This window comes from Glossina fuscipes, unplaced genomic scaffold (assembly GCF_014805625.2).
Source record: "Glossina fuscipes isolate IAEA_lab_2018 unplaced genomic scaffold, Yale_Gfus_2 1, whole genome shotgun sequence".
NCBI classification, from domain to species: domain Eukaryota; kingdom Metazoa; phylum Arthropoda; class Insecta; order Diptera; family Glossinidae; genus Glossina; species Glossina fuscipes.
In genome coordinates, this window is record NW_023998415.1 from 9,382,535 (window position 1) to 9,409,519 (window position 26,985).

Here is a 26,985-nt window from a genome sequence, read left to right on the forward strand (position 1 = left end):
CTTATGCATTCCCAAGTCACAATTTTTGGAACCGCGAGCGTTCGAATACCAGAAGATAATTGACCATCTATTTGTAGTATCTTGCCCTTATTAGGAATCCATGTACGTTCTATATGCACGGGGATGGGCATAAAAATCATTTGGATTTTACTTGAATGTTTATTGTACGAGCAGTAGTTTGCAGTGAAACAACTTTAGCTGGTATCTGCTTATATTAGCGAGTATTACTCGAATCACTGTAAGTTGTAAAGACTTTACAACTATCGCTAAAGTTTAAAATTTTTTATCATCGTAAAACTGTTCACAGTTAACTTATCTGAAGGGGAAATAAATTAAAATATCAGAGTGAAAGGCACGTACTTGATGTATTCGATTAATTGAAAAAGATCACTTATTATATATATGAGAGCAATTACAAAATGTCAGGAAGGCAAATGATTACTTTCAATGCCTTTATGTAGTTGTGTCACAAAATGCAATTTATTTAATTTGATTCTTTACTTTGTTGCTCTACTTTTTGTTTATTTGTCTTCATATTGTTATCTAAATCCCAATCATATCAAAAATATTCCGTTGCAAATGCAATAAGTAAGAATTTCGATTTGACGGTAATCCGCTTATGGAAACTCATTAAACAATAATAACGAGTCGAGTGTGCGCTCGTAGATTGTTAATTCATTTTCGGCTATTTTCTGTCAGCTACGACAGTGGAGAAATGAGGATAAACTCACCTGCTTAATAGCTTAAGTAATAATAATAAAGACAGCAAACATATATTTATATTATACATCCATACGTGTTGAATGCCTATTTATGTGACTACTATATGGAAAGTAGTTTAACTCATATTATGATGAGTGGATTATTAATATTTCAGTTGGGACAATTGAATTAGAAAAGGAGAACAAATGATAATAATCATTGAAAAGTACCTTGATAGAGTCATAGAACGGTAAGTCAATTGGGATAAATTGATTCCACGCTCGCTGTTGAATATTAAAATTAATATCGCTAAGTGAAACTGGTGAAGCAATTACACTATTGATCCATTTAACGATAAAGACAACACCAACCCCAAGTCTCCGCTTATGAGGAGTTGCAAAATTAGTCAATTCCAACTGGTTAACGTATGGAGGAGTAAGGTGGCATGCTAAGTTTGATTACAGCAATACTTTAAAATCCATGATACTACGACTTGGTAGCGATATCGATCATGGGTCGAACAATATTTTCAGAACAACTTATGCAGGCACGCATGCCAAGAGGGTAGAAAACGGCTATAAACCGACCGACCCCATGTACCTTTGAAAAAAAAAGTAGTTGATTACATTAAGGGAGGAATTAATTACTCTTGGCGCGCTTTTTTTTATTATCATGTAAACTAACTGGGCCTTTGGTTAGGGACCGGTTTTGTTATAATAAAATACAAGGACATATTTTATTTTATTGTTTGCGACATTTTTTTTTTCGGTGGCCCATATATGTTTTTGAATTGGAGCGGCGAGCTTCTTCCCATTTTAACTGCTTTTCTGATGATTTATCTTTATTAAATACCGCATTTATTGTTCCATGTGCCTTATTTCCTTTTGAAGACTCTAATAATTCTGAAAAATCATCAGCGGCGGCGAATAACTTCGTCATATCTAAAATAACAAAAATAAATGAATCATCAAATAAGTAAATTAATAAATAAATAAACAAAAAAAATGTTGACGAACCGTCACTAGATTTCAATTTCTTTGCAAAGCTCCTTCCATCCATGTGGGAAGATGTAGATGGTTTACGTAACCTTTTCGATTTTATTGACGGGCTATCGAAACTTGGCTCGGCCGGCTTATCACTGTCACTGCATTCGCTTTCATTTACTGATGTTGAGGCATCGCTTTCTTCATCATAACTAGCGGAACCATTTTCATCATCCGAATTTTCGCTACCAATGAAATCAGCATCCTCTTCGTCATCCGTCCAGTCGACATCATTTGCATCATCCACGTCAACATTGTTTTTCTCTTTTTTCTTTTTACCCTTCGTCGTTTCGGCTTGAAGATCATCTCCCAGCTCCTTGAGAAAGTCCAAGTCTTGCTGGTCCTTATCGCTTTCTCCCTTCTTAACTTTTTTACCAAAGTAACCATTTAAATATTCTTCAAACTCATCATCGTTGACTTCATTTGTTTGTAAATCATCGTCCTCGTTATCTAACGGTCGAATTTCTTTAGAAGCAGCTTTTTGACGCTTTTGTTCGAAAAAGTTGAAAATGTATATTTCATCTTCGGTACAAGTGGCCTTCGTCAGAGATTTTATAGGCAAGCCACGTGAGCCTTTTGCCAGATAATCCTTTCCATGTGCCACTTGATTTTCAGTTTTTAATTCATTAATCTTTTTAGGATTTTTAAATGAGAATCTTTCCAAGAAGTGAGATAACCCAAAATCATTCAAAGGATCGCCATAATAATTGATTCGTTTACCTGGGATGTAATAAAAATAATGCATCAAGTTTAAAAAGAAAAACTAAATGAAAAAAAAATATTGCGCAGCCTATTTACCTTCTGTAATGTTTTCGGCAAATACTTTAATTGTAGGATGAAAATGCTTATGTAAGCATAACAACTCATTATGCGCTGCAAACTCAGCCCCAGAATATGTAGGTGAACGATGATACGGATCATACGTTTTTTTATAGTCATTTAACTCGAAAACGTTTTCTTCTCTAGATGACGGATTAAATTTTGCATGATGCCAGGATGAGTGTTCCTTTTCATTATTTGTAGACTTTGGTTCATTGGCGAAATTCTTCTTTTTTGTTTGTTCGACATCATCATCTAATACATCTTCATACTTCTCCTCGCAATCGCCATCGAATTTTTCAAAGTCTTCAATATCAACAAAACTTTTCTCTACAAAGTTATCTTCCTTTCCGTCTTTAATTAACTCCTTACGACTGTGCAGCAATTTATGAATGACTATCAAACAGCCTGCAGATATATTTGATGGCATATATAAGGCTAACTGAAATAACCTCTTAATAAACGCTTTCGCTCGATGTATATTCGAATCGTAATGTACGGCGCGGTGAAAAATGTGAAGGAATTGAGCAGCAGTTTTACCACCAATCGTTGTAAGGTTTAAATCAAGCAGTTTGGCATATAGCGCGTTATAGAAACGGTCGCTCTTTTCCGTCCTTACCGTTACAAACTGTAATAACAAACCCAGTGTTTGTACCGAAACGCGTATATCAGCTAAGTGCACCAAACGATATATTGTGTTTCGCATGTCTTCACTAAGCATTTCATTATTGTCCTCTGTTTGTTTTCCATGCGCAATAGCCTTTTGTAGGCATCGAAGTATTGCTTGCATGGTACGATTATTAACCGCACCTTTCGCCACAAGTACCTTAAACAGGGAGAAACATATGTGAGAAAGCTTCGTACATATGTTTGTATGGCATAAAGATGCAATGCTTGCCAAAAAGCAGAGAGCAAAATGCTGAGCTCTATCAGATATATTATTTCGAAAAAGCAGCTTTTCAGTTTCTGTCACGATAACTCCGCACATATTCGGATGTTGATATGCTATTTCCGTTAAATGGTGCAAAGCTTTAGAAGCTATTTTAGCAATTGGATCCCCCAGTTTGTTAATTAACATAGTTAGTAATAATTGCTCCTTCTCAGAAGCAACGGCTAACAGCTGAGCCGCGTGCACTATTGACACTTTTTTATTAATTTCTTGACCCTTTTGTATTCCCTGTTGAATATTCTTCAAAAATTCTAAATAAAAATAAATCAGAATACGATTCAACAGGCTGAAGGTATTGCTAAAAATATGTATATATATATTTCCGAACTAATCTACGTACCAAAGTATTGATCCTTCAGTTCATTTTCAAAATGCCAATAAGCATATATACGTCGCTTCTCTTCATTTGTTAGAGAAGCATCTTTCCGTACGTTTTTCCAATCGGCAGCGCGCATTTGGATAGAGTAAAGCTTGCGGTGTGGTGGTAACAAAACTTCCTTCCACATATCGGTTACAACAGGGATAACATCAGTACAGGATTTATTTGATAGCCTAGTAAGATCCATTAATATAGCCAACACATCTAAGCTGGCTAAGGGATTAGTTGCAACTAAAAGCACACCAGCATTTGCACGATCCTTAGCTGTGCCCTTACGTAGAGCACTTTGTAACCACCGAACATCCGATGGATTTTCTAAAAAATAAATTATTTTAAAGAGTCCACGTCTTTTTTTATATATGAGCATTCCAAACTTTTTGAAAATGTCGATTTTTCTTGCTCGTATGAGGAACGGCAAATCTTGCACAGTTCCGTAAATTCACTCTCTTTCATGTCTTCGATTTCGCCGCTACATGGATATTGCGTATACTGCAAGAAACAAATAATTTATGTAATAATATCAAGTATTCTCTTAAAGAATATTACATACAACTTCGAACCATTTCTTTTCGCAATCCGATGCATCCGATGATTTGTTTCCATTGAAAGATTTTTCCGGCCGAGCAAAAGTATAAGAATTATTTTTGTGCGTGTTTTTTCTCCCTTTGGCACTTGTAGACATTTTGACGTCCGTCCGATTAATTATAGCTATTTACAATTGCACTCCTTCAGTCTATTCTGAGCTTGCTGAGGCCGTTAAAAGATCAGCTATTTATTATTAGTTAATTTTATTTCACTTTTCCCACGTGTTCTTAGTTCGACACGCAACCCAATATGAACCACTGATATAATTTCGAGCTTCAATACAACGCGATCATTTCTTCATGTGACAACAACAATATATTTTCACTCTTTCGATCTATTATGTTAGGGCCGAATATCCTTTCATCGCCGTGCAAAACAGTTAGATGAACAGAAATCCCTCCTCCTTGTAAAATTCTATCTTACTTTTGCTTAGCCGCGTTTAGATGGGTTGCCGTAGCGCAAACTTCGCCAAGGTAGACATTTTTTTTAAAAGACTTGAAGCCGCGCTACCATATCATTTTATAAAAAGCAGTAAAAAAATCTATACAAATAAATCAAATGTCTTCCACGGGCCAGGAAATGTAAGCGAGGCTTTATTATGTCAACCCCCATATGGTAGTGAGTGAGTGAGTGGCTTTTTAAGTCGTTACTACATGCAGCCTGAAAGGCTGTAAGCCTCCGTATATTGTACGTGGGAATGGTCTATTGTTCGTATATATCGAGTGTATTCGTATACTCTGCCCATATAGACCCAAACTTAATCAAGGCAAATACATATTTCGACATTTTTTCGCGTTCAGATGTTATATACACAAAATTGTTAAAAGTATTACGCAAAATTTATGATTTGTTTTAAAAAAAAGAAGCTTTTTTTAAAGAAGGACTTTAAAATTTTCCGTGGCAAAGAGAGAGAGAGGGAGAGAGAGAGAGAGGACTACATTTAATATATTTTGAATTTTATTTTATTTTCTTACTAACATATTCTGGGAGAAATTAACGAAGAATCAATAATTGCTTCGCGGACTTAGCAAATAAAAAAGTTTAAGAAACTCTGTAACTAATCGCTTTGCAATTAAACAATAATAAGATAAAAGCCTACTATGACTTTAGCTCATCGTGCTCTATTTACGTGGTTTATTGTGCTGGTATTCTTAATTTTACTGTGTCTCCGTTTAGATCCAAGAACACACTGGAATTGGTTCCTTGTTTTCATACCACTTTGGGTATTTGATGGGATCCTTATCATATATATTATAATTAAAATTATACGAAAATGGCGTAATTTAAAGAGACTAAAGGAGCTCTTGATTTATTATCAGTGGTATATTGGAGGGGTTTTATTAAAAATTGCCTCACAATTGATGATATGTTTGACGCTGGAGTACCCAGAGTTGGAAATCTCGATATTCGTAACAATGATTCCAATTTGGATTCTATTATCGGCATCGATTGTCTACGTGTTTGGAAGACTTAATAAGATTGAATCATGGTGACAAAAGGAAGACATTATAGCCGATGAAAGTACTCAACATTTATTTAGTTTTTGAATATATTTTTCGTATAAAATGAATTTTAAGAGAATTATCCTACGTTTAAGTGTAAATACATACAGATGTAACTTAAGTTTAGAAACCGTATTTATTTTGGGTGGCTCGACGTGTTTGGCGATTCGCTGCCCACATCGCCTGTAATTCTGCCTCATTTGCTTTGGCCTTATGCGCTAAATATGTTATTTGATGCTTGCGTCGGGTGCCGGATGCCGGTTCCTCATCTACGAGAACACCCGTTGATTGATATGTTGTAGATGAGGCTAAGGCTGTGCGCATCCATTCATCTCGATTTGGCAACACCTGCTCACTGGTTAGATCGGTCATTTGAATATCTTCCAATTCATAACGTTTGCGCTTAATACTGCTGCCTGCTAAGGCTTTTATCGCTTCCATCGCGTCGAGTTTTTCCTTGTTAACTGATGCGTGTTCCAATTCCAGTTCGCCTTGCTCTTCTTTAGGCTCTTTTGCAGTTGAAATTTCACGCCTGCAATGTTTATTTGCGCTCTCAACGATCTCGGCCGCCCTCTTAGCCACCATTGCATTAATTTCATTGGTGCAGACTTTAGGAAGCTTTTCGTTGCGTTCAAGAGAAAAGAAATCCGTAATTGAATTTTCGTTCGTAGCTTCTTCGTCGCTGGCTTCATTATCGCTGCAACTTTTGCTAGCCTTCATAGATGTTTGTAAACTTCGAACATTTCTACCGTCGATATTTTCTGTATTGGAAGCTGGTCGCGCTCTTGCTACCGTGTCGGGTATAAAAGCAGGCGCAATTGGCCTACTTACTTCAGGCGATGTAATTGCCTTATGTGGTAATGATTTTGTAAAGCCCAGTTCCGACTTGGGTTTCGGAAGGATGCTTAAGAGACCAGATCGTTTACTAAGATTTGCTAATGATTGCTGTTTACATTTAGCCTTGCAAGCTAATTCTCCATTAACGTCATCAAAATCTTTTATTGAAGGTATCATTATTTTGACTGGATTTGGACATTTTGTTGAAGGATTAAGTGTAGGTTTTACCATTGGTGAATTATGTAACAACTTATCTTTCCTGTGGAGAAATTCATCATCTAATTCAACTATTTGTTTATTCTCCATTTTTGCGATCTTAACCGGAGGTAATTTACTAAGCGCTAGTTTTATATCAGTGCAGGGCGAAACCTGTTGAGTTTCAACTTCTTTCTTAGGCATAGGAAGTAGAAGGGAACAATTCTTTGTGCTTGCGTGCTCTTTTGCTAGGTCTTCCTTCATAATAAACTTTCCCTTGGATGGCATTACCTCTGAATGCTCGTAACTATCTTCACATTCCTCACTGCCGTCACTGCTGCTTGAATCGTACTCTACCAACGACATTTTCAGCATAAATCTTTTGACGATAGGGACTGATACTGGTATTAATAACGCGACAAGACCAAATAAACGAATAATCACCTATTATAATTTTTATCAATTGTTAACGTAAAATTCGGATTGTGTTTACAATTAATAAACTAAACAGCTGACGCATAGTTGTAATTAGGAAGACGTCATAAATTAAAGTTGCAAGAGTTAATACCGATGAATCCAAATGCATTGAAAGTTGTAGCCATATAAAGCATGAAAAATTGCTTAGCTTTTTGCTAGGCATTGCCGAGATTAATAAATCATATGGTTTTTACGTAAGTAAGCAAATACAACCAAGAAAAAAAACTAACATGCAAAACATGGATTAAAAAAACAACCAAGCAAACAACAAAAACGATTTATTTTAAAATTAAGAATTATGTGTAAAATTTTAATTTAATTTTTATGTTATATTATTTTGGCCGATTTTATATTGTATGACTTCAAATTTTGATTAACATTATTATTTTATATTTATTTATAATATGAAGAACGAGAAGTAGAGACCATTTATCCCAAAAAGGTTAATTTACAAAATGATTTATTACGACGAATAATTTTAAAGCGTAATTATCGAATTATGGAATAATTAATAAAAGCAAAAAATGTTTTCGACTTTAATATTTTTTATTGTTAGCTTTGATGTATTGTTTTTATGTATGTTTTGTCCAAATATAATGCAAATAAATTTAAAAAGCATGGACTTAAAGGCTGCCTGGTGGCTTAGAACCATATATGCACGCCCGTACTGAAAACTTTACCACACTTGAGACTTGAACTCGCGACACTTTGCCTACTCGCGATCCCTTGCCTACTCCGCTACTTATGCAGAATTTTGATATATATGGTATATATGTGTTGGCTGTCTACATTTATCTTAATTTCTTCATTTTCACTCCAATTGTACGGTGCCGTCTGCATTTACTTCAATTTCTTTATCTTACGCTTCGAGCTATATGCGGAGAGAGTGTTCTATATATTAACTAGTTTCGAACAGGACTAGTAAAAGGAATATGATATGAAATAACTGGACGTTTATTTGCAAAAAAAACTTTTTATAATGGACAAAGCATAAGATGATGTTTGCGTTCTTGTGTGTGACGTGGATAGAAGTGCGACAACTTGCTGGGCCAAATGTATTATGTTGTGAGCGACAAGAATTGCTGAAGTAATTACTCTTTGCTATGTCTGAAGTTATGAGTCGATCGCATTTGATCATTTATGTAATCTCTAATTATTTAAAATCCGTTTACGCCAGAATCCTGCATGCTATGATATCAAGTTCGCTCTTCGCTGGTCCTGCAAACCAATACATACTTTCATATATGCATATACAAGTATTAAATATACGGTCTATTTAGTTGTGCGTTTAGAGCTAATGTTGAAGAAGTGTCCTTCGTTCGCAGTTGCCTTTGTGTTAGTAGTTAATATTTAGTAAAAATGCATTATTTCTTATTTACTAGTTTCAGATCGTCGCATGGTTTTATTCGAATTTATTCAGAGAGAGAGAGAGAGAGAGAGAAGACGCTCTAACTATATATTCACATTATCCACCAGTAATCTGGCCTGAGGACGGATATGTGAACATATCTAATGCGATGTAAGATTACATTCTAATTAAAAGAATATAAATGTGCCTCAACCAAGAAATAGTAGGAAGAAAAAGGAATATTTTACGTTACCATTTAATTAGTTTAAAATTGTTTCAGTGAAGTTTGGGGGTAGCGAGGCTCCTCTCATTGGATTTGTGCTCCCCAAAAAATTGTATCGAACGAAGAAATTACATCTTAGTGATATGAACAGTATTAAAAGTTGGGAAAAGTTTTATTAAGAGACGCATATCTTCATTCTTATGTGTGTAATTAATTAATATGGGGAGTAAACGATTTTAGAGAGCTATTTTAAGATAGTGGCTTGTGAGTTGACTGAGAGGCAAACCTATTTAACAGAATATGTGAGCGCAAGTAACGGAGAAAATTTGCAGCCAGAAGTCAGAAAATTTGACAAAAAAAAAAAAAAAATCAATTTTGGGGATGAATTCGATGTCAGTCTCTTGCGAATGTTTGTACGATTTGTGTAATAATATAATATACACAATTTAAATGATAAGTATCTATATCTACAGTATACCTATGCATAAAACTCATTCGTGAATTTGTGGTTATTAAAATTTCTCTTAAAAAGCACATGCAACGGGCCAACAATTTAAAAATAGATCAAAAATTATATTAATGTTGTATGTGGGAAATAAGAAATAAAAACAAAAATTTATCAAAACGTTAACGTTGAAAGCGAAAGAAGTGAGATACGTATAACGTATAAGTGAAACTAAGAAAGTTCATCACTAGTTAAAGTGAAACGAGCCGCAGTGCCCAGCTAGTTCCACTTTGAAGGGATATCACGCCATACACGTTACAGCAATATGCCAGCTTCGAATACGATTGTTTTGAAATCTCTCTCCATACTGTTGGGCTTATTTTTCGTTTTTGTTGGCACTTTAAAGCTAACGCCACATATTAGCAAGGATCTATATAAGGATTTGGTAAGTAACAAGAATATAAATGCATGTGTATATGTACATCTTCTTATTAATATGCACATTTGTGGAGACTTTTTTATGTATGAACATTGCAAAATCTATATTGAAAACACATAGAGTACAAGTGTTTTCCTTAAATGAATTCACTTGAGTTCAGATTATTTAATGTACATCGAGATGCATGTAAACATTGCAAGAGTGACTCTTGTTTTCGTTCATATAATTCTTATTAAATATTTTCACTTCCCACTTAAACTATAATACTTGCACGTCGTAGCTTATAAATGTTTTTCCAATAAGCAAAATGGAAGGAATTTCTTCGATATTCAGCATTTGATGCAAACGCTTAAATATGAATTAAAAATTGCTAAAAATAAGTTTATTAGACGCAAACGAGAAAAAAACCAAAAAAAAAAAAAAATAACGAGGAAAACATTTTTTTATTTATATATGTATGTATGTATGCATATGTATATATAAGCAGATTTTCAGCATTCAAGTTCAATAGCAGTGTTCGCTGTGTATTTCGTGGAATTAATTTTCAAAATTAAAAATATGACCTCGTATGGGGGTCAAATTCGCATACGTTTACATGCCAGTGCACATCAAATTGTATATGAATATGTAAATGTAATGTGTAAATGCGAATAATATCTATATATCCCCCTGCCCATACCGTGTAATGAGAACATGCTACTTTTGTTGTTCCATTTGTCTTACCTAAAAATATACGTCAGAGATTTCTTCGGCTCATATATTTGGCATTCAGCTTTCAGGTCAGATCTCTACTTTGTAAATGAATGTTAAACTTTCGCAAGCGTCTGCCAATAGCTAAAAAATATAGTCAAACGCGAAGCACTTGAATTGAAAATTTTAGATTGCATTTTGAGTGCAACTAATTCAAAACTTGGGCTAACAATATCAATCAAAAAGATTGATTATGTCTTCGAGCTCTTGTTCTTTAACACATTTACTATGAGCATAGCGCGGATGTATTGGGAAAAATACGTGAATTCAATTACAAAGTCTTTGAACTTGTCATTCTATTCACAAAATCCAGAAATGCTGAGGAAGTGATAAATTACAGTTGAGGCTTTCATGAACAGCAGCTCATCGACATTTTGGTGCAAGAGCTTTTGATATTGCTGTCAACAGACGACGAGCAAAAGAAGATAAAGAGAGTTTGTTACTTTCGACGCTTGTGGTATCAAATGGGATGACTTATTGAACAATCTGCTAACTGCTGACGGGACTTAAGACCACCACGGACCGCAACGAACACAATAAACGGTGATTTGCTAGTGAGTGGTTTCGGAAGAGCGCATCAAAATAACACTGAAATGGCTACTGCATTCTGGAATAAAACTGGATGAGAAAGAATTTCAAAAATAAAGTTCACGGTGAGCCATCTTTTTTTTTTTTTGGTTTCTTTCTCAACATAAAATATATATATTATGGCAGAGAAATATGATTGTACTTATTAAAAGTTACAACTTAAGTGACGATCTTTATTTCGAAGAAATGCCATGTGAACGACTGGCGTACTTTGAATGCGCTCCCAAAAAATAAAGAAGGGGGTAAGGTTTTAGCCGTTAAAGTTCGTCTTGATGTTTAGTGAATTTTTTTTATCATCGAACTTAATAAGAAATTTTCATGCGCTTCGGTACAAGTCACGGCGGCCGCTGGTTCGAATCGAAGATTACATTTCCTTTAAATTTGGTTAACGGGTTACGAGCACACATTAAAGTTCGCAATTGAATTGTCCCGGAATGTAAACTAGAGAATTTCGTTATCTTTGAATTAATTAAATTCTATTGCGTTTCTGATAGCTAATAAGTGAAACAATAGAAAGATTAAATTTTTTATTCAATTATTATTATTACATAACCATGGGCTGATCTTTACTTAAGGCATAAACTAGGAGAATTTCTCCTTTGATGCCAATATTCATTTCCATTCATGTACAAAGTGTACATGGGCCAATTTCTCATTTCACGTCTCATTTATGCTCTTTTCTATCCTCGAAATGCCATTAAATAGAATAGAATTACACTTAATAGACACGTTACGATATTAAAAACTTGAGAAAGGCGGCAGTTACTTTTTCTCTAATATTGTTTTACATTCTTATTGAGCGAATGTTATTTCGCCGGTATCATTGGTTTGTAAAATTCATATGAGATTCGGGACAATATATGCATCGCCAAAAGAGGTTTACAAGCCCGCCAACAAGGGGAGGATTTCATAAATTTCAAATTTTAAGTGAAAATATTTTTGAATTTTGTTATTATCGTTATCGTGTTATGTGAACTTTTACTGACTACGGGTAATGTATGTATACGAGGATTCAGAAAGCGGGGGAGATACTTACAAGCAATTTATTTATGTTTTATGTAAATTCATTGGGAAACGCTTTGAATGGGAACCCAGAGCGAGGTAAAAGAAAATATTTATTTTTAAAAACATTTTTAATAGCGAAAGTAAAACGAAAATATCTTACTACTATACTTCAATGAACACAAACACAAACTTTTTCTTGCACACAATTCGATATATTATTTTTGACTATGATTTGTATTGCAGCGTACAGAATACGTCAAATATGCCAAAGTATTTCCCCTAACAGCACTGTTTGGTATTAAGATACCTTCGAAATGGTACAGACGCACTGTTGGCCTGCTGGAGATTTTGTGCGGTCTTGCAATGGCTCTTATTCCATATCGTAACTAACTTCCGATTCCCTGTATTATAATACATTTAAAGAGATTAATATAAATTAAATAGATAAGGTGAAAAATGCTGCCAATATCACATTGCTGTTGTTAATGCTGCTGGGAATTTATCAGCATTGGATGGTCAGTGATCCATTTGAACGTTCTGGCCCAGCGCTGGTATTTACTTTTATGCTGGGCGGACGGCTGGTGGTTTGGTATCAGGTAAGCTATCATTTCATCTGTAATATAAAAACTTTACTTACTACATTTTCTTATTAGACTAGCCGCAAAGACGCCGAACTCTCCGCTTGTACTACCCAATCACAAACAAATGGAGTTAAACAAGATTAATTTTTGCTCACAATTCCATACATGTATCCCGATTAGTCTAATCATTAAATTGCTCAGCAGAAAATGTGTTCAATATATGGAAATGTTTAAAAAGGCTCTTAAGTGCGTATCAAGCTAAGTAATCAGAATGGAAATTTCTTTTATAGTCTTTAATATTAAGTATTCTAAATGTCTCTGGTTTTAAAGCCAACGTATACAAAAATAAATTACAACAACAACAAAAAAAAATATTCATTACATTAGTAATAAATATTTATTATATATGCACTTGATTGTTTCTTTAAGCTAAAGCGAAAAAGCGAATTATTAGGAAAATTAATTTTAACAAATTAGACATCTTGTCCAGTTGTGAGCAGAGTCAAAGCTTTTTGTAAATTTTCGATGGCCGTTTTCACATCATCATAATTTAATGCGCTACCAGCATATTTGCAATATTTTTGGGCTTTGATCATTTGTTCGGGAGTAATTTGTAAGTCGATTACTTGTGCAGAAGGGACATGTTCCGGTGGTACGAACGGTTCAAAACCACCTGGTTTTTCTTCGTCGACTGGTGGACTGGGTAGCTTATTTGGATTATTGAGAATCTCTTCTGCCGTCGGTAGCGTGCTATCCGCAGACGGTGGTTGTATTAACTCCAAATTCGGATCGTAGGCTGCGTTTGGATCACCATTTGCGGTAATATCCGGCGAATTGTCACGAATATCGGCAGGTGCTGTTATATTCGTTTCTTCGTCATCTCCTTCTTCTTGCATAGGTCCAGGTATTGGCGTTTCGCCGTTTTTCAAGCAATTATGTATGTAAGCTGCCTTCCACTTCGCATATTTACGATTGCCTAATGCTTCCTCCGATAATTCGCCAAAAGTTTGTAATATATCGTAAATTACGCCGCTGGAGTAAAACGCTTTTACAACATTCCTACATTAAATCAAATATTTAAAACACAGATCATTGTTCGCGATATAATCACTTACTTGCCAAAGTTGCTTTCTCGATCCTGTTTGTCAGCGTAAAGAAATAATTTCAACGCATAATTTTCCAAATGAGCCAAAGCAGCTACCTCGTTCGTGATAGCTTCATTGGTAGAGTTTTCTCTTTTTACTGTTTCCAACCAATCCATTATAGCTGTGAAAAAAGGTGAAACAAAAATTTGAAATAGTTTTTATGTTAGAAAAAAAAGTTGCTGTGAGTCATCATTATTAATACGGTTTTCATCCAGACGTTTATATTACTTACCCAACAATAAAGAAGTCTCGTCTGCTTGTTGAGCACTAATTTTCAGGCCAATTTGCAAAGCACTATTTAAATAGAGATAGAAACGTGAATAAAGACATTATATGAAATTCGAAAAAGACGCACTAAAGCCGTGACCAATATGCCACCACAATATCTCTGTCGTCATGTTCCTGGGCGATTTTTAAAAAATGTTGTATTTGCTTAAGAGATAAAGGACATGGCGGGAATGCCATTATATTTTATGTAAATTTTTTACGAAATCTCTATGTTTTATTTTCTTTTTTATTTTTCTTTTCTATTTATCGATTTCTGCTACTGGCGAAGAACGACAAAAACAGTGTAGTACACTTTTGACCGTATTAACACAGACCGTTTTCTTTAATAAAAGATGCACTGTTAATATCGTAACAGTAAAATGACGTTATAATTAATGAAATGAATAAATTATTTGATACGAGAGAATTATTCTTTTTGGGGTAAATGTAGTTCCTTCGTTTTTTTTTATTTTTGTTTTATGCTTTTATCTTTCATATTATTTCTTCCGATCAATATATAATAAATATCTTCATTTATGAATAAAGTGAGCTGCACTTGTTTGTTCACTATTATGAGGTACTTTAAAGATCGTTAAAAGTTTTCATTTTATACATTCAATGAAATTCATATTAACTAATTGTCGTCGGTAGCAATATTCCTAAAACCTCTCATATTTCTTACTGGATATGACTTCATCTCAGTACCAAAAACGATAGGCGTATAAATTTTAATATAAATCTTAGTTTGCTATGAAATCCTACTTTTTTAAACCGTATCGGAAGAACCAATTACAGAAATGAACGAGAGAGAAGCTATTTTCTATTTGACAAAATGTTTTTAATATTGAAATAAAGAAAATAGTTTCACAATTTGTAATAACTATTGTTAATAAAATATATTAGTTTGGGGAAAAAGAACTCCATTATTTTTTCGGTAGATGGCTGCAATGATCGATTTCTCGTAAAGTATCGATCAAACAATTTCCGATACTGTACATTTACATACTGTACATTTCGCAGTAAAAAAAATACTTTTGCTGTTTTTTGTTTGGTGCATTCATTTGTGAGTTACAGCGTGTTAAAAATGGAAGTGAACAAAGAGAAAATTCGGTACATTTTACAGTTTTTCTTTGACAAAGGCGAAAATGCAAGTCAGGCGGCTAAAATTGCGAATGGTGTTTATGGTTCCGATACTGTAACAGCCAATTATGTGCAATTTTGGTTTCGTAGATTCCGTTCAGGAATTTTTGATGTTAAAGATGCACCTCGCACAGGTAGGCCGGTCGTCGAAAATGTCGATAAAATCGGAGAAATGATCGAAGTTGACCGGCATGTTAGCAGTCGTAACATCGCCCAGGAGCTAAAAATCGACCATAAAACAGTTTTAAACCATTTACACAAAGCTGGATTCAAAAAGAAGCTCGGTGTTTGGATGCCACACCAATTAACAGAAAAAAACATGATGGATCGAATTTCCATCTGCGAAGCCTTGGCCAAACGGAATGAGATAGACCTATTTCTTAAACGGATGGTGACTGGAGATGAGAAATGGATCACATACGATAACCCTGTGCGAAAACGATCGCGGTCAAAAAGCGGTGAAGCACCTCAAACGGCCAGGAAGGTTTTGCTATGCATTTGGTGGGACTGGAAGGGGATTATTTATTATGAGTTGCTTCCATATGGCCAAACGCTAAATTCTGATCTCTACTGTCAACAACTGGACCGTTTGAAGATAGCGATTGACCAGAAACGGCCAGAATTGGCCAACAGGAGAGGTGTCGTGTTCCACCAGGACAACGCTAGGCCACACACATCTACAGTGACTCGCCAGAAACTTCGGGAGCTTGGTTGGGAAGTTTTAATGCATCCGCCATACAGTCCGGACTTGGCACCAAGCGATTATCATCTTTTTCTTGCATTGCAAAATTTCTTTAATGATAAAAAATTGGAATCTACGGAGGATTGTGAAAATCGACTACTAGAGTTTTTTGCAAATAGAGACCAGGACTTCTATGAGAGAGGCATTTTGAAGTTACCTTTAAAATGCCAACAAATCATACAACAAAACGGTACATATTTGACCCAAATCGAACAATCCGAAGCATGTTAAATAAAGTCCTGAAGTTCATATAAAAATAATTAATTTCTTTTTCCCCAAACTAATATAATATATATAATATATAAAAATAAATAAACACAATTATTTGTTTGTATTTTAGATCGTGCATTTTTTATACATAGGTGCAAATAAATATGGGTGCACAAACTAATTATATATATGTTTACTCATTTTTTATTAATGGTTGCTTGCGAATCGCAAACAAAACTTTGACTTATTAGGTTATTTTAATAGAGAAATCCTGAGGTCACTTCCCGCATACGATGTCAAGAGCATTTACGTGTCAAACCGGAATTAAGATTGCTGTTGACATATTTGGATTACATTCGAATCATAATTATTTTATTCGTTAGGTTTTCAACGATCTGGGAAATAATTGCGGATCTTTCGCTTTTGTTTTTCGACTAGTTGTGCTTCATGCTATGGAAGGCATTTAGCAATGTTCAGTGGCATTAATTTTTTTTTTTTTTTTTTTTTTTTTTGCCTTACATTTGCACAACAGCCATTAATTATACTCTCTGATATCTGTTAGGCCGAAGCAGAGTAGATCACATTTCGAGCAAATTTTCTAAGGAATTGCATATTTTTAACAAAAGTTATAATTCCTTTCAGAGTTACGTTTGTAAGAAAAAATTATGTATTAATGTTGCTACGGCGATTGTGTGGTTAGCGCCTTAATTAAGGCAGTTGGGTGAACAAATTCAGAAATTGCTGTTAGGAAATTTGTAAACATAACAATCTTAAAAATATAAAAAATTTTTAAAATTGTAACTCACGCAAAAATTTACAGGAAAATTAAATAAATACTGAAAGTATTACTCCCTGCTTTGATCAAGAGACAACTTTTCAGATACTGGATCTTGTTTTTATTTGTTTATATAAAAACATAACAGAAAAAAAGATAGAGGAACGCAAGAGGACATGTAATGTAACGACAAAGAAGACACCATTTATATGAATTAATCACTAAGCATATATTTTAACAGAACTGTTAACATTCATTTACATGGAAAATCTTGAAAAAAGAATATATAACAATTACGGTCCTGACAATAAAAGATCTAACAATTTAAACATTGGATTTACCCTTATTACTTTTTTCACTTGTAAAATTCTACGTTATTTTCTATTTAGTTTATTTTGCATGCTTATTACTGTCTACCATATATAGTCTGTTTATACAAAACAAATGAACGTTAATTTGGTTCTGATTTATAAAGTTTATCTCTGTTTTCTCTGTGAAGTATTGGAAAGCTGGCAGCGATGGTACCTGATTAGCCTCTTGGCGATAACCAATTGTCTCCTGGCGACGATCTTCAGTTTGATGATTACCCCCAGCTGTTATCCGAAAATAAAAACGAAACCATATTGTTCATTGATTTGCTATTCAAATAGCGTAAGTAATATTAGATAGCATAATTTAATTTTTTGGTTAAATAGTTCAAGTAAAGCACAATTCCATGGTTCCTTTTTTACTCAACTCAACGACTCGTCTTTAGTTGATTACCTGACTCACAGAAGAAGAAAAAGAAGAAGAACATGAAGAATAAAGAAATAGATTATTCGACTAACAAACTTTAATTTAAACTTTTCTTGGCTTAAAACGCAACGTCATATATTTAATCTAATTGTATACAGCCACCGAAGTTGAGTAAATTTTCATCTAATCTAGGTATATAAGCCGTAATATATTGGCTTAGACCGCTTTTACTTTATATTGAAAAATATTGCTAAGCAAAAAAAATTTAAATTTGTAAAACGTAAATAAAACATAAACGTTAATAAATAATCGATTAGTGTTAACGAATAGGACATATAAGCCACAAATCTATTGGCTTAGTCCATCTCTGTTCAACATACCAAAAAAAAAAGAAAAAAGTGTTAACGAATACAACAATATTAGACAAAATACTTCGACAGACCATTTCATACTATTTGATGAAAGAGGATATGACTACAACTCTCTTAAGTTGGAGGTTCTGATGAAAGATTGTACTTAGGAGGTTGTTTGGCTGGGGTCAAAGTAATGCTTGGCTCTTTGGTAAGTGGTAAAATAATTTAAAGCACTACGTATTTGCATCTTTCAAATTTATTTAGCTGATAGAGCATTGCTTTTATGGCCATGGTTAATGACACGGTACAGAAGTCCAATTTATCTCATTAAACTCGATATGATATCCAATGCAAGGAAAGTAACATTGTTGACAGATGATTTATATAAATTTAGTGTTACTTGTCTCGATTAGTGTCTGTTCATTTTTCAAGATCGCTGGCGCATTTGGATGAAAGAGTGTAAGAGCAGACAAGAACATGAAAAAAATTTTAAAATTTGCCGTTGAGGCCTCGTAATTAAAGTAAGTAGGTGACCAAATAAGGAATGATATATTTTTATTTTCCAATCTATTTTACTGCTTTTATTATAATATATAATGTTAAGTACTTGTAGTAAATAATGATAATAACACCAATAAATTTATTATGTTCTAACATACAATTATTAGTTACGTTTTGTCAATATCTCCCGTAATTAGCTAAACCAAACTAGAAGATTTAGGTGAAGAACAATAGAGATTTGAGCAATTCTGACTGAACAAGAACAAGGAAAGCAACTATGTGCCAAACCATATGAATCAGATTTTTCAAACCAAACATGGTATGATTATCGCTTAAAGACTAACTATATCCATAATGGTTACTATTAAGCCTAAAGATTTACTGAGGAGTTACGTGGGAGCGAAAACATTGTCCCACAAGAATATTTGCGCGACCTGGCACAGATCCCTGAATTCAGCTGCTTACTTTTTGAATTTTAATCGCTACATATAGGTATATAAAAATGCATCTGTTTCTTTCCTCTACTTTCCTCTACCTCTGGCAAACACCCGCTGTACAAAAGAAAACAAATAGTAAATTTTGTCTTCATCGCGGACGATCCTCAACTAAAAGATATATTATTACTCCTATGCTAAAAAAACTTTTTTCTTGTCTTATATATTGGTAAAATTTCCTTTAAAATTCCGTTGAACTTGTTGAAGACGTAGTTGAGTAAATATTCTTCTTTCAAGTCGAATATTTCTGCATCATCGTTTTTTTTTACTGAAATACTTACTGTCGATGTCTCCATTATTTCCTATTTTACGAAGAAGAGAGGATTAGTAATTACATTACATTATTTAATTGCAATGTTTGTTTTGCGCCGTAAGCTCCTGCAAGTAATCTTCGCCGTAACCTCTTTTTGATCTTAGAAACGTTTTCTTAAGCAACGCGCTCCAACTATCTAATGTTCAGAAAAAAATATTATTATTTATTTATTTATTCATTGTTTACATATCTTATAAATAAATTTAAAAATTAGGTACTTAGATAACTTGCTGGATAAGTTGGACCATGTGCTCGCCTGCACTGAAAACTCTGCCGCACTTATGACTTGAATCCGCGACCATAGTTCTGTTTGTGATATTCAACACCAGATTTAACTCACATTTGACTGGCTTTTCCCCTCGAATATTACGTTTGAACCGCCCTGGCAGAACTTTTGTCTTCCAACGGATACCATACTTCCGGGATGCTAGTTATTGATAATTCTCTATTTCTGCTTCAAATCGTTTCCAGGAAGTTTTTATTTATGCCTTCTTTGTAACACTCTCTCAACTTATGATGCCAACAAGTAAAAGGTTGAAGAATCATTATACACTTTGAAGTAACTACATATATATGAAAAAAAAAAGGAAGTCTTCCTTTCTTCAAAGAGTTTATTCAACTACGTTCATTCAGATCTGTTGTTGTGTTTTTTACAACTGCTGAAAGCTGGCGAAATTCATGGTTGTTTATACCGATCGAAAGAAAAGTGTGATAATCAATCAATCTCACTGTCAGATTTATGTTTAAACCATCGCAAGGCCGTTGCATTAATGTAACAAGTTGTCTTAAAACAAATGCAAATTATTATTAAGTACATACAGATAATGAAAAATAAACTCTTGACAAAAGATCCAGATTCATAATCTATTTTTCCGAACTGTATGAGCAAGTATAGTTTCATAGCCTAAGATTAGCCTAGTTCTAGGATTTTCGGTTCTAAACTAATAAAAATTAGGGTTCCGCTTTGTTTATGTTAGGTTTCATGTTTCTAATCTGCAAGTTTTGTCTTTGTGTGGATAGGAATACGTGTGGAAACTTGCTTGCCAATGAAGGCCGAGAGATATTCTTTATTAAGTAGATTCATTTTAATAGGAATTGAAGTGCATAGTGTTCCTCATGTAAAGTGATGGAGTTTAGACACTCAATGAGATAATCATAACGGTCATAATAATATCGCTGTTTTTTGGTTCTCGAATTTTAAGGCTTATGTGAAGATGGCTTAATGGAAGATGTTTGTGCAAAACGAAAAGGAGATCATTTCGACTGATGTACTGATATTGAAATGTCGATAAGCCCAGAATGTCTAAGTGAAAGAAGAGTGAATTGACAAACGAATTAAATTAGTCCTTGCAAAGTCTTCCTTTAAATACAATTTTGCCAATTTTCGTGTCAACAACAAACAATGAACTCTATTGAATTCACATTGCTTTCAGCTTTCCATTTTCATCATAAATGTTTTCTAAATCTTCTCTGCGTTTTAATGAAAGACGCGTTTATGTATGTATATATATGTTTGTATATATATATGCATGTAAAACTTTTTATTAATACAATTAAAATATAATTGTGTGATTGTATGAATAATAAGAATAAAAAATTTATAGCAAAAGGTACAATTTGTTCTTATGTATATATGTTTAATACAATAAAAATAACATTCACAGATATTTAAGACAATGCTTACTATTTCGAGTTATATACAATACTTTTGTAGTTGTGGAATGATGTTTACATTCTAAATAAGAATAAGGCACTAACGATATGTTAATTGAAATTCATGGGACCCAAACAGTAGATAGTGTACACGCATACTCTGGGAATTAGTATTTGTAAGAGAACCAATTATACATTTTTTTTTTGTTTTTGAGCTGATTCATAAGAAGTTTAAATTTACATATTCGTTGTTGTTGCTTTATGTTTTACAGCGTTTCCTCTTTCGAGTTCATCTACTAGTCAGTCTTTGCATTGATGCCATTAATGAATTTGTTTTGGAAATTAACGAAAAAAGGGAAATGAGCATAAGTACCAACTCGAAGCTTCAAGCTTAACGGGGAAGAAGGGACGTAAAGCTAATCTAAACTTTAAACATTAGATTCTGTTAAGATCCTTAAAAAAAATGGACGGTTGTTGTAAATATTACAAGAAAAATATGTACCTACAGGTAACGGCCACATAACGCACATAATACGAAATTATATGTGGTTTTCATAAAACATAAAGAAGGTAGTTATTGTGAAGCATGCATCATTTCAAATTTTGTTTGTGATTCTTTAAAGTATCTCCGTTTCCGAAGTTGAACATGAACTTCAGTAAGGAAGAGCGTTGCTGTCACAAGCGCCGATACAGCTCCGATGCAAGCTAATATGAATGACCAGCCAAACCAATTGTTTGCATGTTCAGGCATCCAGTCGTTGCGATTGCCTAGAGAAGCAAACAGAATAACAGCTATACTCGCGCAGATACCACCTGCCAAAATTACATATCCTATAATACGAATCAATGTAATGAAATGCTTTTGGTCTGGGCCAGCGCACAAAACAAACACTAGAACACCTATGGCGGAGATCAGCATGGCAATGAAGCTTAGCGTAAAGAAAAATTGAGTTGCAATCATAAAGCCGGGTAACAAAAAACCACGAATTTCGTCATAACCTGTTGTGAAAGGATCGTATACCCAACGGCAACCGACGAAAAAACGTCTTTGACTGTCATCGTTTACGTCTGGCAATGATCGAAAACAATGTACCCAAAGGCCTAAACGTTCAAGTTTGGCGCCCGCTAAGCGATAGTCACTTACCAACCAATTGGGTGTGGCAAATGCGATCGCTATAAAACCAAATGCCAACACAAAGAATCCAATGCCCGTACTGCCTGCCACTGTGCGTCGTTTCATATTCACACTTGTTTGAACAATTGCTGGTAAATTTTCTTGTGAATCTTCCCGGGAAATTTGTGAAATTTTTTGCATTATTTGCAAATGAAATTTAGAAGTAAGCCCACTTTTAACTCTACTCACGACTAATGCAACAACATACTAAAAACAAGATAAAGAGAAAGTAAATCTTATGAGTTTGTATGAAATAGTAGTAATAGTAGGGTTGCCAGCTCTCTACAATTGTTTATCTTGTGTATGCTTGTCATAGACCGTATATAATGATCCAAGCATTACAGCGATGTCAGCTCATAAAATGTATTACAATAATGCCAGTAATCTAAAGAAAATAAAGATGATTAAGAAGAAAATTCTGAATTAAAGTTCCTTTGTTATTGGCATTCACCTGGTCTTATCACTTTTATCAGATTTAGTATTTTCTTTAGCGATGAGCATAAATAAATGCTTTTTTTGTTTGAATGTTGCCGTCGTTAAGAATTTGTTGCAAAAATTTACTAAGAACATACGCTTGTGGTTTTAAAAATCTATTACTGATTAATTGTTGTGAACAGTTAAAATGTGTCATTTCCATTTTTCTGCATCACATTTTATTATAACAACAGCCTAGGGGCACGGTTGTAAAATTACGACCTTATTACATTGCTTTGCATTTTTAAAAAATTCTGTGACTTCTCTAAAATGTTCGCTGCAAATTTTAAATGTATACAATGCCCGGATAAAGTTGTAGATAATGCAACCCTGCAGCTAGTTGCAACTTAGTTAGCAGCTTTAAAATGAAATGTTAATATTGAGAATAGAATGACAAAATTAAAACATATCTTAATTTGACGTAATAGTTCTTTTTTAGTTCATTTAGTTTATTTTACCAAATGACTTCAAAAGGATTTTCCTTTAATTATCTTGCCAAAAAATACAATGATGATTGCGTAGTTCATTGCACGGCGTCAGTGATTACACGCAGTTAAATGATGTCACAGTAATATGAAACTTAACCACATAGAACTTAAGGCAATTTACAATGCACTTATGCCCTTTCAACTAAACGTGACCTTTTATTTTTTATTTGATTAAACATACGTCGTTTTTATGCAGTCTTTCATGTAAATTAAAATTACCATAATAATTCCAATAAGTGAGATAGAAAATGCAATTCTTTAAATGCAATATATTGAAAACGATTCTGCTCGAAAATACAAATAAACATTTCGGTAGTTTTATATACATTCACAATAGTACGACAACAATAAGAAATACTGAATAGAATTCTTATTATGTTCCATTCTAAAGCATGTTCTTTAATATTTGAAATACTCTACGATACAGAGCTGAATTTTTTAGTTGTGAAAACATATGTAATGAGTGTTAATAAGTTACGACATCTTGTTATCTGGCATATGCGGTTTTGTGCTTTGCGTTAATAGATGAACGATAATATTTTGGGGAAATCTATAAAATAAAGGCTGAAAATGTTCCTCACGTTCAGTATATTTTATTTCGAAATGCTATTTATCATGGTCTCCGAAGGTTTTAGGGAATTGTTTTTGAAAGACCTTTCGAATCATTGTGCTAAGCGAGAATAATAATAATAATAATTATCACTCACCCTATACAAGACAACTATGTTATGTAGCATATGAGATCTTTCCAGGATATTCCCCTGATTTATTAAACTTTTAGAAAGGCACTTCTTAGACTATACAAAACATTATTAATCATTTTTGATCATATAATCACATATTTTCCATCAATGGATAATGGAATGCCATGCCTGCCCAGCCTGTCTGTTTGAAATCGTAATTACGATTTCAAAACTTTTTTTAGAATAACAAAAATTGGAGCAATAGTTTTACTGTGCATAAGTACGGAGGATTACGAAGAAGTCACGAATTTCAATTTACAGAACGACTAGAAAGGGGTTGTATCGAACTGGATGCAATTACGTTTTAAAATATGTGCGATGGCCGATGCATACTATACGATGTACGATCATTTGTACCTTTTAATATAAGTATGCAAGCGATCGTTCGGAATGTCTTTTGCTCTCATATTGTTACAAAAATATAAGCAATATTTTTCTGTGAATCACTGCAATAATTGCGGACAAATTTGAGGTTTTTTGTGATTTTGGTCAATATTTATTAGAGTGTACTCATGCCGACCAACCTCAATTCCATGCAAAAGAAATGCGGAAAAGCATAGATTTAATGTTTTCAACGCAAAATTCTGAAACCAACTACCAATCTCAAAACATTTTTTATTAAAAAGCAGTTAAGAGAACTTGTGCAAAGAATCCCATTCAGCATATATGGCCTTCTTCGCGCTTTTCTGACTTTTGTTTACTACGTTCCTTTGGAAAAGATGTTTAAGGTTCCGAAAATAACAAAAAAAGAAAAAAATGCAAGGATTTATGTTTTTGCTTATATAAAAATTATTTCGAAAGTAAAGTTTTTTTTGTGATTTAGATATGCTCGGTACTTTTTGATCTAAGCAATTCCTTGATAGACGAATGCGAACAGCGCTTTCTAACTTATAAGTTGTTCCACAACATTTTTATCATTCTTTAAAGATATAATTTTGAAGAAATTTACTCGGATTTATATAATATTATATCGAGATCGAACGAGGAGTCATAATGCATTCTGAAATAGCATTTGACATGGAACTTGGGGCATATGCAATTTGTTTTGAAGCCTGGAATTCGAGTTTGAAAAGTCGAGCTGAACAACCAATATTAGACATTGATCTGAAATTTGGCATAGATATATCGCAGATTCGTTGAAAAATGTTAAATTCAAAATGACTCGGACGAACCCATCCGCCATGGTCCCAATCGAAGGTATATTTTGATATTTTTATTGCTTTGCGTCAATGAATACCAAAGACTTGACCTCAAGGCTTCGTAAGTAAGACAACTATTAGATACTTGCACATATTGTTAAAATTTTTTCACTTGAAAAAGACGTTTATTGAGAAAAATTGGTACAATTTATATTAATCAAAATGTTTTCCAGCATTTTCTACAACATTTTACCATATTTTTGGCAACATTGCGATATCGACTCGAAGGGACTTATATTGGTTTGGCAGCGATCCACCCACCGACTCATTTTATTATATTATTATATTTTAGATACGCAAATAAAAACTTTATTATGACGCGGAACTGTTGTTTTTCCTGAGGATATTTATACAAAATCGCAGAGATGGATACCAGCAATTGTTTATAACTTGTTGATATCAATATTTATTTGGCTTCTCCAAAAACGTGTGTGCGTGTGATTGAATAGCGTCGATTTTCAAGACACTATCGATGTGTAACCTGGAAGTTGCAAGACCAGAAGTATAGATAGCGATTTTGAAAAAGCTATTTATTGTTCATTGGACAGAATATTTTTTATTTTATGTTTATTATAGAGTCTCGACTAAAAGTTACGTGCATGGGGCATATTTCACTTTGTTGAAAACATGAGGTATCAACACAAGGCTTGTACAATTCAATTCATAATTAAACAGTAAATATCTCTAGGTGCAGGAAATATCTCACGAAGAGGGGAGAGAAGAGCCGATTGCGATTAATTTCTTCATTACATAAACTCCTTATGCAAACTAAATGGTTTTCAAATATTTAAATGTGTTTGATTTTCTTTTTCAATTCATTTGCTGGCTGGTGTAGAGAGGAAATTTCCTAATTTTTGATAAATTTTGCATCGAAGTAGAATAGAAAGCTTTTCTTCTCCACCTGATGTCTTGGATGAAAGCAGATTTTGAGAAGAGGCAAAGATATTTCACAAAATGCTTTTAGTTTCATGCGCGTTGTGACGCTGTCGGCTTTCGGTTTTCCAATATTCGCCTGCAAACAGTCACTCATTTTCTCAGTTTAAATATCAAGTAGGTACAAAAGAGCAGAAAAATCTGTTCAAATTTTTCGATATATATTATGTTAGATGATAATTTTTGAAAAATACCAAAAACATAGTTTTACATTATATTCTTGCCTACAGCCTACGCCTTACATATTAAAAAAAGGAACATCGACCTATACATATATATTTTTACATGGCTTCCGCCTCGGATATCATCGCTCACGATACGCGCATACACCCAAAATTTTTGATGCAATTCCATAGAATTCAGTAGCTTCTTGGGACTTTTAAACGTTAACTTGGAAGTCATCATAAACGAACATTTTCAATTAATTTGCGAAAGACTGGTCATCGTTGCTTGATGCTTTCACTTGATAAGTCTCAACTAACGTTAATTAATTACAACAATGAAATATTGGACGGCAGAGGATGGGGTGAACAAGCCAGAAAGGCAGGCAAACGACACTTTGCGTGCTGCTGCACATGATGGAGCTGTTCACAGGGAGGTTGCGTGTGCTCGCAATCGACAAAAACAATGCGGTGCAGATGTATGAATGAAATATTCGATGTTGTTCCCTCAGTATCGCGTATTGAATTAAGAAATTTATTCTTGTTCGCTGTTAGTCCATTATGGGTTTGCCGACAACGCTTCCTCTGACGTCGTTTACGTAAGGCGAGGCTCATCAC

General features: G+C 33.9%; 6 protein-coding genes and 1 long non-coding RNA gene across 10 annotated transcripts; 3 read left to right on the forward strand and 4 right to left on the reverse strand.

Annotated features, from left to right (window-relative positions):
- Positions 1 to 1,376: 1,376 nt before the first annotated feature.
- On the reverse strand, positions 1,377 to 4,923 carry LOC119632119 (CCAAT/enhancer-binding protein zeta). The gene is made up of 6 exons (XM_038024884.1): positions 4,443 to 4,923; positions 4,267 to 4,381; positions 3,854 to 4,207; positions 2,544 to 3,764; positions 1,719 to 2,465; positions 1,377 to 1,643 (listed from the first exon to the last, which is right to left on the reverse strand). Exons 1-6 carry the CDS (start codon positions 4,572 to 4,574, stop codon positions 1,444 to 1,446), a joined length of 2,769 nt encoding a protein of 922 aa, XP_037880812.1. The 5' UTR covers positions 4,575 to 4,923; the 3' UTR covers positions 1,377 to 1,443.
- A 654-nt stretch (positions 4,924 to 5,577) lies between these two features.
- LOC119631578 (transmembrane protein 60) lies at positions 5,578 to 6,033 on the forward strand. The gene has a single exon (XM_038023925.1). The coding sequence runs from the start codon at positions 5,578 to 5,580 to the stop codon at positions 5,968 to 5,970; it is 393 nt and encodes a 130-aa protein (XP_037879853.1). The 3' UTR covers positions 5,971 to 6,033.
- On the reverse strand, positions 6,026 to 7,520 carry LOC119631577. The gene has a single exon (XM_038023924.1). The coding sequence runs from the start codon at positions 7,384 to 7,386 to the stop codon at positions 6,103 to 6,105; it is 1,284 nt and encodes a 427-aa protein (XP_037879852.1). The 5' UTR covers positions 7,387 to 7,520; the 3' UTR covers positions 6,026 to 6,102.
- Positions 7,521 to 9,333: 1,813 nt separating this feature from the next.
- On the forward strand, positions 9,334 to 13,227 carry LOC119631599 (transmembrane protein 35A). The gene is made up of 4 exons (XM_038023958.1): positions 9,334 to 9,949; positions 12,530 to 12,668; positions 12,731 to 12,882; positions 12,940 to 13,227. Exons 1-4 carry the CDS (start codon positions 9,830 to 9,832, stop codon positions 13,009 to 13,011), a joined length of 483 nt encoding a protein of 160 aa, XP_037879886.1. The 5' UTR covers positions 9,334 to 9,829; the 3' UTR covers positions 13,012 to 13,227.
- A 9-nt stretch (positions 13,228 to 13,236) lies between these two features.
- On the reverse strand, positions 13,237 to 15,162 carry LOC119631597 (vacuolar protein sorting-associated protein VTA1 homolog). 2 transcript variants are annotated; one of them, XM_038023956.1, is made up of 4 exons: positions 15,042 to 15,162; positions 14,245 to 14,306; positions 13,983 to 14,133; positions 13,237 to 13,926 (listed from the first exon to the last, which is right to left on the reverse strand). In XM_038023956.1, the coding sequence occupies exons 3-4, from the start codon at positions 14,126 to 14,128 to the stop codon at positions 13,341 to 13,343; spliced, it is 732 nt and encodes a 243-aa protein (XP_037879884.1). In that variant the 5' UTR covers positions 14,129 to 14,133; positions 14,245 to 14,306; positions 15,042 to 15,162; the 3' UTR covers positions 13,237 to 13,340. The 2 variants fall into 2 exon arrangements, with proteins under 2 accessions (XP_037879884.1, XP_037879881.1); XM_038023953.1 differs by lacking the exon at positions 15,042 to 15,162 and adding an exon at positions 14,368 to 14,728.
- A 3,121-nt stretch (positions 15,163 to 18,283) lies between these two features.
- LOC119631600 lies at positions 18,284 to 21,630 on the forward strand. The gene is made up of 3 exons (XR_005246696.1): positions 18,284 to 18,442; positions 18,499 to 18,755; positions 21,468 to 21,630. It is a non-coding gene; the product is annotated as an uncharacterized LOC119631600 (long non-coding RNA).
- Positions 21,157 to 23,404, reverse strand: LOC119631598. Of its 3 annotated transcripts, none has more exons than XR_005246694.1 (3): positions 22,821 to 23,404; positions 21,698 to 22,754; positions 21,157 to 21,616 (listed from the first exon to the last, which is right to left on the reverse strand). XR_005246694.1 is itself a non-coding variant. In XM_038023957.1 (2 exons), the coding sequence occupies exon 2, from the start codon at positions 22,508 to 22,510 to the stop codon at positions 21,770 to 21,772; it is 741 nt and encodes a 246-aa protein (XP_037879885.1). In that variant the 5' UTR covers positions 22,511 to 22,754; positions 22,821 to 23,403; the 3' UTR covers positions 21,159 to 21,769. The 3 variants fall into 3 exon arrangements, 1 of the variants encoding a protein (XP_037879885.1); XR_005246695.1 differs by having other exon boundaries at positions 21,157 to 21,621; XM_038023957.1 differs by having other exon boundaries at positions 21,159 to 22,754; positions 22,821 to 23,403.
- Between the last annotated feature and the right edge of the window lie 3,581 nt (positions 23,405 to 26,985).

Bases quoted from the DNA above. Each gene is read 5' to 3' on its own strand.
- LOC119631577 (XM_038023924.1), bottom strand. From the start codon at position 7,386: ATGCTGAAAATGTCGTTGGTAGAGTACGATTCAAGCAGCAGTGACGGC.
- LOC119631599 (XM_038023958.1), top strand. From the start codon at position 9,830: ATGCCAGCTTCGAATACGATTGTTTTGAAATCTCTCTCCATACTGTTG. The intron at 12,669-12,730 runs GTAACTAACTTC...TAAATTAAATAG, and splicing joins AATGGCTCTTATTCCATATC to ATAAGGTGAAAAATGCTGCC. The intron at 12,883-12,939 runs GTAAGCTATCAT...TTTTCTTATTAG, and splicing joins GGCTGGTGGTTTGGTATCAG to ACTAGCCGCAAAGACGCCGA.
- LOC119631597 (XM_038023953.1), bottom strand. From the start codon at position 14,477: ATGGCATTCCCGCCATGTCCTTTATCTCTTAAGCAAATACAACATTTT. The intron at 14,134-14,244 runs GTAAGTAATATA...CTTTTTTCACAG, and splicing joins CGAGACTTCTTTATTGTTGG to CTATAATGGATTGGTTGGAA. The intron at 13,927-13,982 runs GTAAGTGATTAT...GATTTAATGTAG, and splicing joins CGAGAAAGCAACTTTGGCAA to GAATGTTGTAAAAGCGTTTT.
- LOC119631578 (XM_038023925.1), top strand. From the start codon at position 5,578: ATGACTTTAGCTCATCGTGCTCTATTTACGTGGTTTATTGTGCTGGTA.
- LOC119632119 (XM_038024884.1), bottom strand. From the start codon at position 4,574: ATGTCTACAAGTGCCAAAGGGAGAAAAAACACGCACAAAAATAATTCT. The intron at 4,382-4,442 runs GTATGTAATATT...TGTTTCTTGCAG, and splicing joins AAAAGAAATGGTTCGAAGTT to TATACGCAATATCCATGTAG. The intron at 2,466-2,543 runs GTAAATAGGCTG...ATTACATCCCAG, and splicing joins TGCCGAAAACATTACAGAAG to GTAAACGAATCAATTATTAT.
- LOC119631598 (XM_038023957.1), bottom strand. From the start codon at position 22,510: ATGCAAAAAATTTCACAAATTTCCCGGGAAGATTCACAAGAAAATTTA.